We start from the raw sequence: 12,338 nt of genomic DNA, 5'->3' as shown, positions 1-12,338 counted from the left end.
GATGGATTCACATTCTAGCTGTATCTGAAGAAGTGAGCTGTGGCTCACGAAAGCTCATACCCTACCAGAAAATATTTTTGTTAGTCTTTAAGGTGCTACTGGACTCTTGCCCTTTTTGACTACTTGTGAGGTAGGTGAGGCTGAGAGGGTTCTGGCAGAACTGTGACTAGCCCAAGGTCACCCAGCAAGCTTCATGTGTAGGAGTGGGGAATCAAACTCGGTTCTCCAGATTAGAGTCTGTCACTTTTAACCACTACACCACACTGACTCTTTTATATTGTATTAGTTCAGATTAGGATTAAAGTTTTAATTATGTTTTAACTTGTATTTTTATATATTTATTGATTATTGTTGTAAGTCACCCTGAGTCCAGCTTGCTGTGAAAGGGCAAGGGTATAAATCAAATAAAATAAATCTGATGATGGGAGAGAATTCCCAAACTGGTCTCTCATGTCTTACTAGTCAGGGGTTTGGAGAGAGGCCCCCTCAGGGCTGGATGTTCACCAGTCTGAACTTAAGTGTTTGCAAGTATGCGGGGAGGGTGGTAGAATAACAGTTCCTCTGGGCATACCATTGTGTGCAGGAAAAGAAAAGCTACAAGTGGATCAATGCTGCTTTGCAATTGGAGCCATGGTGGGATTCCCCATAATGCTGGCATGGCTTTGGCAGCCCAGTAGCTAGGGTGCCTGAACTGGGAGTTGGGCTACAGTTAGGCTCAGATCAGCTATTTACTGAAGAAAACCAAGTTAAGCCCATTTGCTTGTGTTGGCATTTTTATTGTTGGGGATGGGGGAGCAATAATAAAACAGAATTACACTTACCTGTAACTGCTGTTCATTGAGGCCTTCTGTGCAGACACACATTTGGGACTGCGCCTGCACGTAGGCCTGCCACCGGAAACTTTTTTACTAGCCTCAGGCCTAAACTGGGGATGCCCCTCCCATAGAGCAGGTGGGGGCAACTTCCCATCAAACCGCCATGTGCTCCTGGGCGAGGCATCCCCTCCCTCCTCAGTTCCACGCCCGCCACCGTCCCAAGGTTTTGAGGACTCAATTGACAAAATTGTTGTCAAGGTGGGAGGGAATGTGTGTCTGCACAGAAGACCTCAATGAACAGCAGTTACAGGTAAGTGCAACTCTGTTTTCATTTTTGGTCTTCAGTGCAGCCCCACATTTGGGATTTTAAAAAGCTACTTACACCCAGAGGTGGGTGTCGAGCGACTGGAACAACGTCTGTAAGACCGCCTTTCCAACCTTTGCATCTCTCCTTGTTTGCAGGTCTATGGTGTAGTGCTTGATGAACATGTCCTCACTTGACCATGTCGCTGCCTTACAGATGTCGACAAGAGACACCTTCCTATGGAAAGTGGCAGATGAACCCTGAGCCCTAGTCAAGTGAGCTTTTACATCAAGTGGCCATGGCTTGCCTGCTTCCTTATAAGCGGACCTAACAGCTGACACTACCCATCTCGCAATGGACTGAGCTGAGGCAGGTCTCCCCTTCTTTGGGCCATGGTAGCAAATAAAGAGACTTTTGGACCTCCTAAAGTCTCTTGTCCTGTCTATGTAGTATAAAATGGCCCTTCTCACGTCTAGTGTGTATAGCATTTTTTCTGCCTCTGATGAGGGCTTTAGGAAGAAAACTGGCAGCACTACCTCCTGGGTCAAGTGAAACTTAGAAATCACCTTGGGCCTAAACTGCAGACTCGGATGCAGGACCACCTTTTCATTAAATATCTTCAAGAAGGGTTTGTCAATTCTGAGAATTGCTTGTTCTCCCACCCTCCTGGTGGAAGTCACTGCCACTAAGAAGGCTATCTTGGCCATCAATAGGGAGAGTTGAGAGGTAGCTAAAGGCTCAAAAGGGGGGCTGCATAAGCTTAGCCAGGATCAAGAATAAAGACCACTGGGGGGTAATCCTAGGAACAGGAAGGGAAGTGTTGACGAGACCTTTCATGAAGCACTTCGACAATGGGTGAGCAAATACTGTGTACCCCTCTACCTTGAATGGTAAGCCGATATGGCAGCTAGGTGTACCTTAACTGATGAGGCCACTGGTCCCTCACTAGTAAAATCTAACAGGTAATCCAAAATTTGGGGCAAGGGGCAATTAAACGCAGACAGTGTCTTGGAATTTGCCCATCGTTCAAACCTCTCCCACTTCAAGTCATATGAGTATCGAGTGGATGGCTTTCTGGCTTGTAATAGGATCTCTCTCACTGGGACGGATAAACTTATATCTTGGGTTCTATCCTCCAAGCTGTCAGGTGTAACAGTTGTATGTCATGGTGCATGAGGGTGCCCCACCTCAGTAACTCTGGGACCCTTTGGAGTTCTCTGAAGTTCTAGTCTGCTAGGTGGAACAGCTCAAAAAACCAGATTTGGTGGGGCAGAAGGGGGCAATCAGAATGCAAGATGTATGATCTGCCTTGATCTTTCCCCAAACCCTGGACAGGTGAGGGAAGGGGGGGAAAGCATAAAAAAGTGTGCCCGACCAATGTAGCTGGAAAATATCCCCTGGCCTAGGGACTCCTGGTCGTGACCCGCTATCGAGCAAAACAACTTTATCCTCCTGTTCTCTTGAGAGGTGAACAGGTCGACCAGTGGGACCCCCCCCCCATGCCTGAAAAATGGGAATCAGGAACTTGTCTTGGACTTCCCACTCGTGGTTCTTGAGGAACTCTCAGCTGAGATTGTCTGCCCAGGTATGTGAGCACCTGCTATATGGATGGCTCTCAGGGAAATATCGTTTTCCAGGGCCACCTGCCATACTCTCTGCACTTCCTTGCATAATGGGATAGAGACCGTGCCTCCCTGCTTGTTGATGTAATATACTGCAGAAGTATTGTCTGATTGCACCAATGTTCTGGACCCTCGGAGGATATCTGCAAAGGAGGTAAGTGAATAACGGATTGCACGTAGTTCAAGCACATTGATGTGCAGGGTCTGCTGCAAGGTTTCCCAACGGCCCTGTACCGAATACCCCTCACAGTGACCCTCCCACCCTTCCAGAGAGGCATCGGTGGTTAGTACGAAGTCTGGGTTCCAATAACCAAATGACACACCTACCAAGAGGTTGGGCTCTGACAACCCCCACTTTAAAGACCTCAGGACTACTTTTGGGATGGGCAATCTGTGTAATTGGGAATGATAAAGATGGTTGAAAGTTCGCAGAAACTAATTCTGTAGCACCCTCATCTGAAGCCTAGCATGAGTGGTGATGGCTGTGGTGGAAGCCATTAGGCCCTGTAGCCTCTGAATGGATACCACCGGTTGGTGCCTACATCTCAGGAACGACTCCTGCCAAGTGTTTAATGGCTACCACTCTCCTGCAGGAGAAAAGCTCTGCCCTGAGTGGAATCTAAAACCTCCCCTACGAATTGAACTCTTTGTGTTGGGACCAATTTGAAATTAGATTAAATGAGATGAATTGAACTCTTTGTGTCGGGATCAATTTGGATTTTTTCAAATTTACCATGAGTCCCAGGTTGGAGCAGGTCAACAGTACAAGGTCCAACTGACTAGCCAGATTCACTGGGGTATCCGCCGTGATGAGCCAGTCATCTAGATAAGATAAGATGCTACATCCCCTGCTTCTAAGGTAAGAAATGACTACAGCAATGCATTTCGTAAACAACCTAGGTGCTGTGGCTAGGCCAAATGGAAGTACTGTGTAGTGAAAAAACTCCTCACCATAACGGAACATGAGGTACTTTCTGTGAGAGGGGTGAACAGACACATAAAAGTAAGCGTCCTTTAAGTCTAGGACGACAAACCAGGAATTCGGGTTAAGGAGTTCCATCACAGATGGCAAGGAAACCATACGGAACTTTGAAACTCTCAAACATGTATTCAGGTCTCTTAAATCAATGATTGGTCTAGAACCTCCATCTTTTTTCTCAATTATAATTTTCTGGAGAAAAAACCATAACAATCTGGTGGTACACATTGAACTGCGGCCTTTTGCAGGAGCTCCTGCAGTTGTGGGCCAAACTCAGGGAAGGGGTTGTCTCTTGCAGACCTAGGATGTGAACAGGTAGGGAGAGGCTTGAACTCTAAACAATAACCTTCAGAAATAACCTTCAAGACCCAACTATCTGTGCAGATGGATCGCCAGCAATCAGCAAATTTTGCCAGTCTGTTGAGAAATGGGAGATTCTCTTGGATGGCCTGCTGGCTCAGTCAGAATCTTTGGGAGGACTGTTGCTGATCCTTTGGCTGGGGGCTAGTGGTGGGCCTTTGTCTGTTGTTCTGCCTATGTTTCCCTGACTGACCCTGATGAAAGGGCTGTTGGTACTGCCTCTGCTGAGGATACTGTTGATGGAACTGTTGTTGTCTTTGACCTCTGTAGAATGGCGTGGCGAACTCTTGTTGGCGAGGCTGGAAGCGCTCCTGAGAGGGGTTGTTGTAGGGTAACATGCCCAGGGACCTGGCTGTCTGTTGGTCCTTTTTTATATTGGTGAGAAACTCTGTGGTGGTAGATGCAAAAAGGGTGTCTCCCTAAAACAGAAGATCCTCTACCTGTGATCTGGTGTCAATAGGCAGAGCAGTGTTACGCAGCCAGGAGTGACGGCATAGGGTGATGATTGTGGCCATGGAGTGGGCTGTTTCTGCTTCATGCTTGCCCACGATTATCTCCTGTTTTGATAGGTGAAGTGCTTCCACCTGGATCAAACTGATAGCGGATTCAGACTCCTCAGGGAGAAGCTCCAGGTGGGGGGCAGCCTCCTCCCAGAGGAACAGCTGATAGCCACCCATGATTGTTTGATAGGTTGCAATCCTGAAGCTCAGGGCGGATGAAGTATACGATTTTCTGCCCAGGTAGTCGAGCCTCCTACTTTCCTTGTCAGCAGGGGTCGAGTGGTGTCCCTATCTCTGAAGGGCTTGCATCTCACCAGTCACGATGGATGAGGGAGGAGGGTGAATAGTGAGGAACTCGGCTAAGTCGTGTTTGACTCTGTAGAGATTCTCAGTCTTTTTCGTGGAGGCTGGGGCGGAGGATGGTTTCTTTCACAGCATCCTCCCAATATCAGTGAGGCCCTCAGGGCACTGGGAATGCTACTATGCCAGAGGCATCTGGGTAAAGTTGGCTCAAGATTCTGTCTTTTGGCCTACTGTCTGAAGTTGTTATGTTGATCTCTAGAGCCTCTGCCATGCAAAGCATTTGTTCACTTCAAAGGTGCAGATCCTCAGAGCGGGAGATAGCCTCGGTGTCCCCTACCTGTTCTTCCAGAGATGGTTCTGACATACCCTCAGAGCTTGCCATGGAAGCCAAGGCTTCAAATTCCTCAGGGTCAGAGTCCACAAGGGAAACAGACTGGGTATATGAGGGTGATGGGAACGCTGTCTGAGGGGCAGGACCTTGTGACAGGGGTTTAGCCTGGAGAGACTGCTGTTTAAGTCTGCAGAAGTCTAACCAATCCTGAATGAGACCCGGGGGGAGGCTTCGTTGTTGTGGTGGTTCCATCAAGGTGGAGGTGGAGGGTCTTGGATCCAAGGTGACAGGATCCAATGGATGTTGGGCCTCTAAAGGTAGGTCAAACTCGAGATCTGAGAAGGAATGCAGATGGGACTCGGATTGCAGGGATGGAGTCCTTGGCGAAGCCATGATGGCACTCGGATCTGGAACCGGTGGGGAGGGCAGCTTCGGGGCCAATCGTTGGTGACTCGGATCGCTAGATTTTTTGTGATGTTTATCCTTGATTTTGTGTTTTTTGGTTGAAGGCTCCGAGCGAGCATGTTCTTTACTGTGTCTCTTAGAGGAGTGTCTAGGTTCTGAAGAGGGTTGCGATGGAACTGGTCGGGTCGGATCCGTGATGGATCCATGTGTCAGAGCTGCTGGAACTGAGTGGACAGAGGTGGGTCTCTGCGGCGTCTCGGATCCGATGGAGGGGGCCGGAGTGGACAAAGCTCTCCTCCACCGTTTGGCCTTCAAGCAGGTTGCACATGCATTGCACACCCTGGTAGAGAACTTTGGGCATATTTTGCAGGCAGACACGTTGTGGCCTTCACACAATCATATTAGGAACAGATCATGCTCATCAGTGTGAGGTATCTTAGTAGCACACTTGGTGCAGTTCTTGAAGAGTGACTTTGAAGCCATGGCGGTACTCAGCAGTTGGCTGAGGGGACCGGACTCTCCTATTCCGGTTGAGCCACGGGGCGCGGGAGCGCTGGGGTTCGTCAGGAAGCCCTGAACGACAGCCCCGAAAGGACAGGAAAGGACTCACACACTCAGAGGAAGATCGAAAGACGGAAAAGAAACGCTGATCAGCACTGAGGTAGAGAAAGTTCCACTCTTGGCAGAGGCGAAGGAACTGAGGAGGGAGGGGATGCTCTGCCCAGGAGCATGAGGTGGTTCGGCAGAAAGCTGGCCCCGCCTGCTCTATGGGAGAGGCATCCCCGGTATAGGCCTGAGGCTAGTAAAACGTTTTCTGTGGCAGGCCTGCACGCAGGCACAGTCCCAAATGTGGGGCTGCACTGAAGATCGAAAATGAATAAGTATTTATATAACAGGATCAGAGTGCTTTAAGTGCTTCATATTGTAATGGTTCTCAGCATAATTTAGAGTTAGGTACCAACATATGACAGCTTTTGAACCACTTTTTCTTCTCATTTTTGTTTGGGCTATGTAACTCACACAGCTGTGAGAAAGAGAAACCACAAGAAGTTAGCTAAGAGGACAGCTGATTTTCTGTGATGGGAGCCAAGTTCCAGATAACATAGTGTTGATACTAGCCGAAGAACAGGAAAAAATGAGACACTTCTGCAAGAGGCTTTTTTGCCCTGAAGAGGACCATATCTTCCTTGGTGATTTTTTTTTAGATATCCCTTTGCTTTTAAGTATAATCCAGATGCAATTATATATAATTCCTTGTACAATGTAAATGCTTAAGATTCTGTTAAAGAGCAATAATGTGGCAGCACTGACAACATGCATAAAAAAAGAGTCTAAATTTGTTACCTAAGATTGAATACAAATACTATGAGAAGAAACTCAAAAGGTTGTTGTCTATTATGAGAGTATTAACTCTAGTTTATCACTCCAGAAACAAATACACTGTTCAAACGCTAATTGTTCTTATGGGGTAAATTATTAGCTGGGCATTACATGGCATGTGCTTGTACTTGCTCACTGTGCCTTTTCAAAACATATAAACAATTTTTATCACAAAGTTTTTATGTTCAGGTCTTTGCATTGTATAGAATTCAAGTGAAGTCTGATAATGGACAGCAAGAAACAGAGACTGAGGGCAGCCCAAAATGTAAAATAGATTCTTTGACATGATATGCAACAGATTCTTTTAAGAGGAGTAGTGCTGACTGAACACAAGTATCCAGGAAACGTGGTTAAGTGTGCTATGTTTCCTAATTATGTCCCCTAATTGTACTATGTCCAGCTACTATGGTATACTTCCAGAGAGTACACTTAAGATGATATGTTCTCAGACATTATGGTATGTACCATGGTATGATGACTGTTAGCTCCTGAAACTCTCTCAGTCTGGTGGGGAAGATTATACTCTGGATTTACTTGCCTGTGCCAGCATCCAGGCCTGAAGGGTAGTGTATTTATCGCAAACACACACACACACACACAGTCACTGCAGTCACATGAGTTAGTTTTGGGAAGAAGAATTGGAAATGGTAAAAAGTATGCAATTTAGGGATGGAAAAAAGATTCATGTTGATGAAGCTCAAGCTATCCAAGATGAGAAGTCTTGGATAGTATCCAGTATTCAACCTGTCTCAATTTCAGACTCTGTCCCATCACTAAGTTCAAGAAACACAATCATATCAGACATAGCATGCCAGCCCCACCTCTTTTGCAGAAACACAAAGCAAACCATTCCCCTGTAGTCACATTTGGGGAAAATCCTATGCAAGTCTACTTAGAAGTAATTTTATTCAGTGGGGCTTACCCCCTGGAAAGTGTTCTTAGGACTGCAGCTTTTGGCCTTGAAATATCTGTGTATTAATTTTAAAGATTTTATATTAATATATTAATATTTAATTTCATTTGCTGATCCCTCAAAATTTTGTTGCATTCTGCTATCATATGTATATGACTTAGCTGCCTTTGAGTCATAAATTCCTCAGATTACCACTTCTGATCATAATTTAAAAATGCAGAAATAAGAAATGCCATTATTCATTTCTGTAGTCTGTTCATATCATCCAATAAGGGTTCTGAGTCAAGAATTCTGATTTCTCATTCAGTTCAATGGCAGGGACAGCTCTGTGCACAAAGGAATACATACTCATATCTAACATGCCACATCTCAGCTGAAAATAAAAGGGAAGGCAACAACATGCAATACAAGGCATTTTCTTTAAAAAGCAATCTTAAAGTTGCTTTTCTTAAATTATTTAGAGATTAAGGCAGGGTAATTCAGGGTTTTAGAATAGTAAGTAGTAGAAGACCTTATCAAGTAACATTCTTAGGAAGCCATGTGTACTAAATTAAACCATGTTTTCAAGGACATAAGAACTGGAAAATAACAAAATTGCACAAGAAGAGCAAATATTTTACTATGAATCAAGGGTTACAAAGTTCCTATTAAATCATGATGAGAAATGTCATCACAGGAGTGTTATTTGCTGGGAAACGGAAAGACTTGTCTACCTATTGTTTTTACTTATCAAGGATTTTAAGGAAACAATCCAAATACAGATATAAAATTTCTCAAAAAAGAAGAAAAAAATAGAAACATTACTGGAATGAAGAGTTACCTCAGATTTTTTCTTTAAATTAATCATTTGAAAACAGCAAAGTTTCCAGGAGAGATGTCTAATATCCCAGATTACTGGAAGAAATGATAGACAATATTTTGAAAAACATCTCAGCTTAACTCCTTATTAGCAGCAAGAGACTGGAATCGAGACAACATTAACAAGAACTGGTATGGGTGATAGATAACTACAGCTGAAAGAGAACAAAACTATTTTTTGCTCAATAAGAGACCAACAATAGTTGGAGTTTCTGTGGTTTGTGCAAACCAATTTTTAGTTGCACAAATGATAGAGTTGGCTGAAAAGTGAGATTTTTGATCATTCATTTAAAATGTGTCTGGTGACCTGAGCAATTTTTATTTTCTAGTCTAATAAATTTATTAATCTACACAAAGCCCTAGTAGGCATTCTTTCATCTCCCACAACAACAATAAAAATACAAACATGCTTTGATCATGTTGAAAACACCACATACTATTTTCCTGTCATAGGATTCTCCACTGCTGTACGTTGTGGCTAGTGTAGATGCACATTCTTCTAGATACCAAGGCTTTCTCCCACTTTCAGCCGTGCTGCTGATGGAGATAGTGTAGATGCTATTGGTGTAGCCATCACAGGAACAATGATCCTTACTCCTTCCACCATTTCCAGAAGCCCAAACATAAATGGAACCCAAGTTGCCTCGGCCCTATTCAAAGTAAGTACAGAAAAAGTAATTAATTTAGTTTGTAAACATATAAGGCTACTTTCTCTACCTCTTCTTTGCTGTCATTCAACAAATACAGCATCGGACAGTAAAATTTAAGGGAGGAAAGGTCTATTTTTTTCAATGGGAGTGTTAAGCAGATCCTTCAATGCTATTTCAATGTACTTAACTACTGAGTCATGATCATATTGAAGAAAAGTTTTCTACTAGACTTTTTTGTTCACATCAAAATATCGTTCACATCAAAAAAGTCAGAACTTAAAAATGAATAGTGATTTTCTAGGGAAGTCCATATTGTTTCGACCACGGCCCGATTCCAGTTACCGACCATTACAAAGACTTGATTTTTCATCACATGCCATTCGATAAAGTTATCCTTCTCAATGTGCTGACTAGGGTTGTGCATATCGGTATACCCAAACTCAAAATAAACCCAAAATTAGCCATTTCAACAATATTCAGGTTTTGGGTAGACTGAATACGAAGACCTGGAAATCTGCCAGAAGCCGAATAGGCTATTCGCCTTTGCTCAGATGCAGGGTTTTGTGCTTTCTCCCATTTTTCTATGTTTTACTGGTTTTCTTAGGGCCTCATAGTTGGGTCCCTTTGAGGTAGGGGTGATGTAATCGGAGCCAACTTGGTCTGGCCAACTATCACCTTTCAGCTCACCCAGTCCTACCCGGAGGGATATACCCTCCAACTAAAAAGAACCAGCTTTGAAAGCTGCTCACATCACCAGGGTTCCGAGGGAGACTTCTTCACTCGCTCGGATGAGCAATCTCCTTCAGAGCAGCCCCCGTCATCAGGACTTCAGCTGGCTCTGATATCACAACTCCTCCCCCCCACCAGGAAAACCTGCTTTCAAAAAGAAGGTTGCCCGAGTAGTGGCTTTGTTTCCTCACACCATGACCTTCTCTTGAAATCAGATTTTTCATGACTATAATAAAGGACTGTTCACAGGATGTCATTTGCCACCAAAAGAAATGTTTTCCGTGGTTTATTTTTCTTGCATTTAAGCCTTTTCCCTCAGTTTGGAAGCTAATTTACATGGACATACTATGTGCTCCGGATACGAAGGGAGTCCCAGACTTTGAGGTGCCAGCTTGCCAATCGGCTCTGTCCATTAGCCCTCTGCAACGCTGAACTTCTGAACCTGAAAACTGATGGACAGCTTGGCTTGCAAATACCTGGAGGATGGGGGCAACTCCTCTGAGGGCCCATACAATTGGACCCCTGTCCCAAAGTTCACCAAACTTCAGTTACCATCTAAGGAGAATCCCTTGCAGTCACACTGCAAATTTGGTGACTCTACCTCCAAAAATGCCCCCACAGGAGCTTTGAAAAAATCCCCATAGACTATAATGATTATGCCAATAAAGGTTATGTGATTCTGAGTCTGATTTGGACTATAATGGGCCCGAACTTTTTCAGTAAACCTGGAATAAGCTGAACGCCCTATTTACCAGTATGGTAAATACTGGCTTATTCTGGGTTTACCCAAAAAATTGGGCCAAATAACCCTGAACCTGAAATTTATCGATTTTTTTTTTGCACGACCTTAGTGCTGACTGTTTCCACCTACTGCAGTAACAGTCAAGTTTTTCCACCTTTCTGCCATTGGTCTCTCTAGGTTACTCTTTATTTCTGGAAAATGAGAGCATGATAACATCATAAATAAAGAAATAACTATTCATACTTTCCTCCTTCATCAGAATCAGTGGTGTTCTAAAAACTGATAGCTACCACAATCTCTGTGAGCTTCACTGAATTTATACATTTTGGACTAAATATATTACTTTGTTTAGCTAATGGACATTTCAGGCTATTTGTGCAATGAGACCTTTACCTTTTCAATTATTTGATGGGCGAGAATGCAAAAGAAACAAAGTTTAACTTAGAAAAGAATTCAGCCTCATAAATCAGAATTCTTACTATTTCATTTAAAAGTGTGCCCAATGCCTCATGGATTCTGTAAATGGGATACTGCTTCACATCGAATATTGTTCAAACACATTTCAGGTATAACTGCCTGCAAAGATTGTTTCTAAAGTCATGTTGTGACACAATTAAAATTGGATAAAGTTCTGTATTAGTCATAAGAAAGTTACTAAGTATGTACGAGTAAAAAAAATACATTGGGAATCCAAAGAAAACTGTATCATATTCTTCATTTGATTGAGCTATTGATAAGCATGATCCAGTCTTTCATATCTAGCATCTGGAAAATACTACCATCTTGTAAATATATTTTCCAGGTTTTTTTTCCTGCTGATGATTTTCTGGTTCATAAGCAACAGTCCCCAATATGCATAACCTAGCCCTGCCCATTTCCTAACATTAAAATATTGCAATACTGACCCAAGAAGTCATATAATTATTAATGCATCCAGGTGGTCTAAAGATGCTCTTCTGCATAAAGAGTGTCTTCTGATCAGGGAATGGCCGTATTACTTCACAGTATAAGGAAGTGTAGCTAACATACAGCTTATATGTCTCAGAAGCTTATCCCTGTCTCTTTCCCACCACTATCCTCCAGAACTGGTCGGCAAAGGAGTGTCCAAAACCAGCCAAATGGGCAGGGGGGAAGTATTTGGTAAATGGGATGTAGCCTGCCTATTCTTCCTTTATTAAATTAGTCTAGAAGAAACACTGCTAGTTAAATATTAATTTAAGAATAAATTGCTATTGATCTTTTAGATGGGATTTCTTCTGTGTGGATACAATGTTAAAAGGAAGTTAAATATACTTATGTCCTAATGCAATGAATTATTAAACACTTTCTGATGAAACATCTTACTTGTATACTTAAAGATTCAGTCCTAAACCCAAATTATTTATTCTGTTAATTGGATTTATAGCCTGCCCCCAAAATGACCTTACTTCTGCATAACTATACTTAG

At 43.4% G+C, this 12,338-nt stretch overlaps 1 protein-coding gene across 1 annotated transcript in view; it reads right to left on the bottom strand.

The window, feature by feature from the left end:
- The window catches only part of PCSK5 (proprotein convertase subtilisin/kexin type 5), a 341,064-nt gene that overhangs the window by 169,458 nt on the left and 159,268 nt on the right, over positions 1-12,338 (bottom strand). Inside the window, exon 8 of the mRNA XM_056848984.1 lies at positions 9,208-9,420. Coding sequence (XP_056704962.1) covers positions 9,208-9,420 — 213 coding nt within the window. The remainder of the gene's footprint in view (positions 1-9,207; positions 9,421-12,338) is intronic.

The sequence above is a fragment of the Euleptes europaea genome, chromosome 4 (assembly GCF_029931775.1).
Source record: "Euleptes europaea isolate rEulEur1 chromosome 4, rEulEur1.hap1, whole genome shotgun sequence".
Lineage (NCBI taxonomy): Eukaryota > Metazoa > Chordata > Lepidosauria > Squamata > Sphaerodactylidae > Euleptes > Euleptes europaea.
The sequence above is the reverse complement of the archived record's forward strand: the minus strand, read 5'-3'. Positions and strand labels throughout refer to the sequence as shown.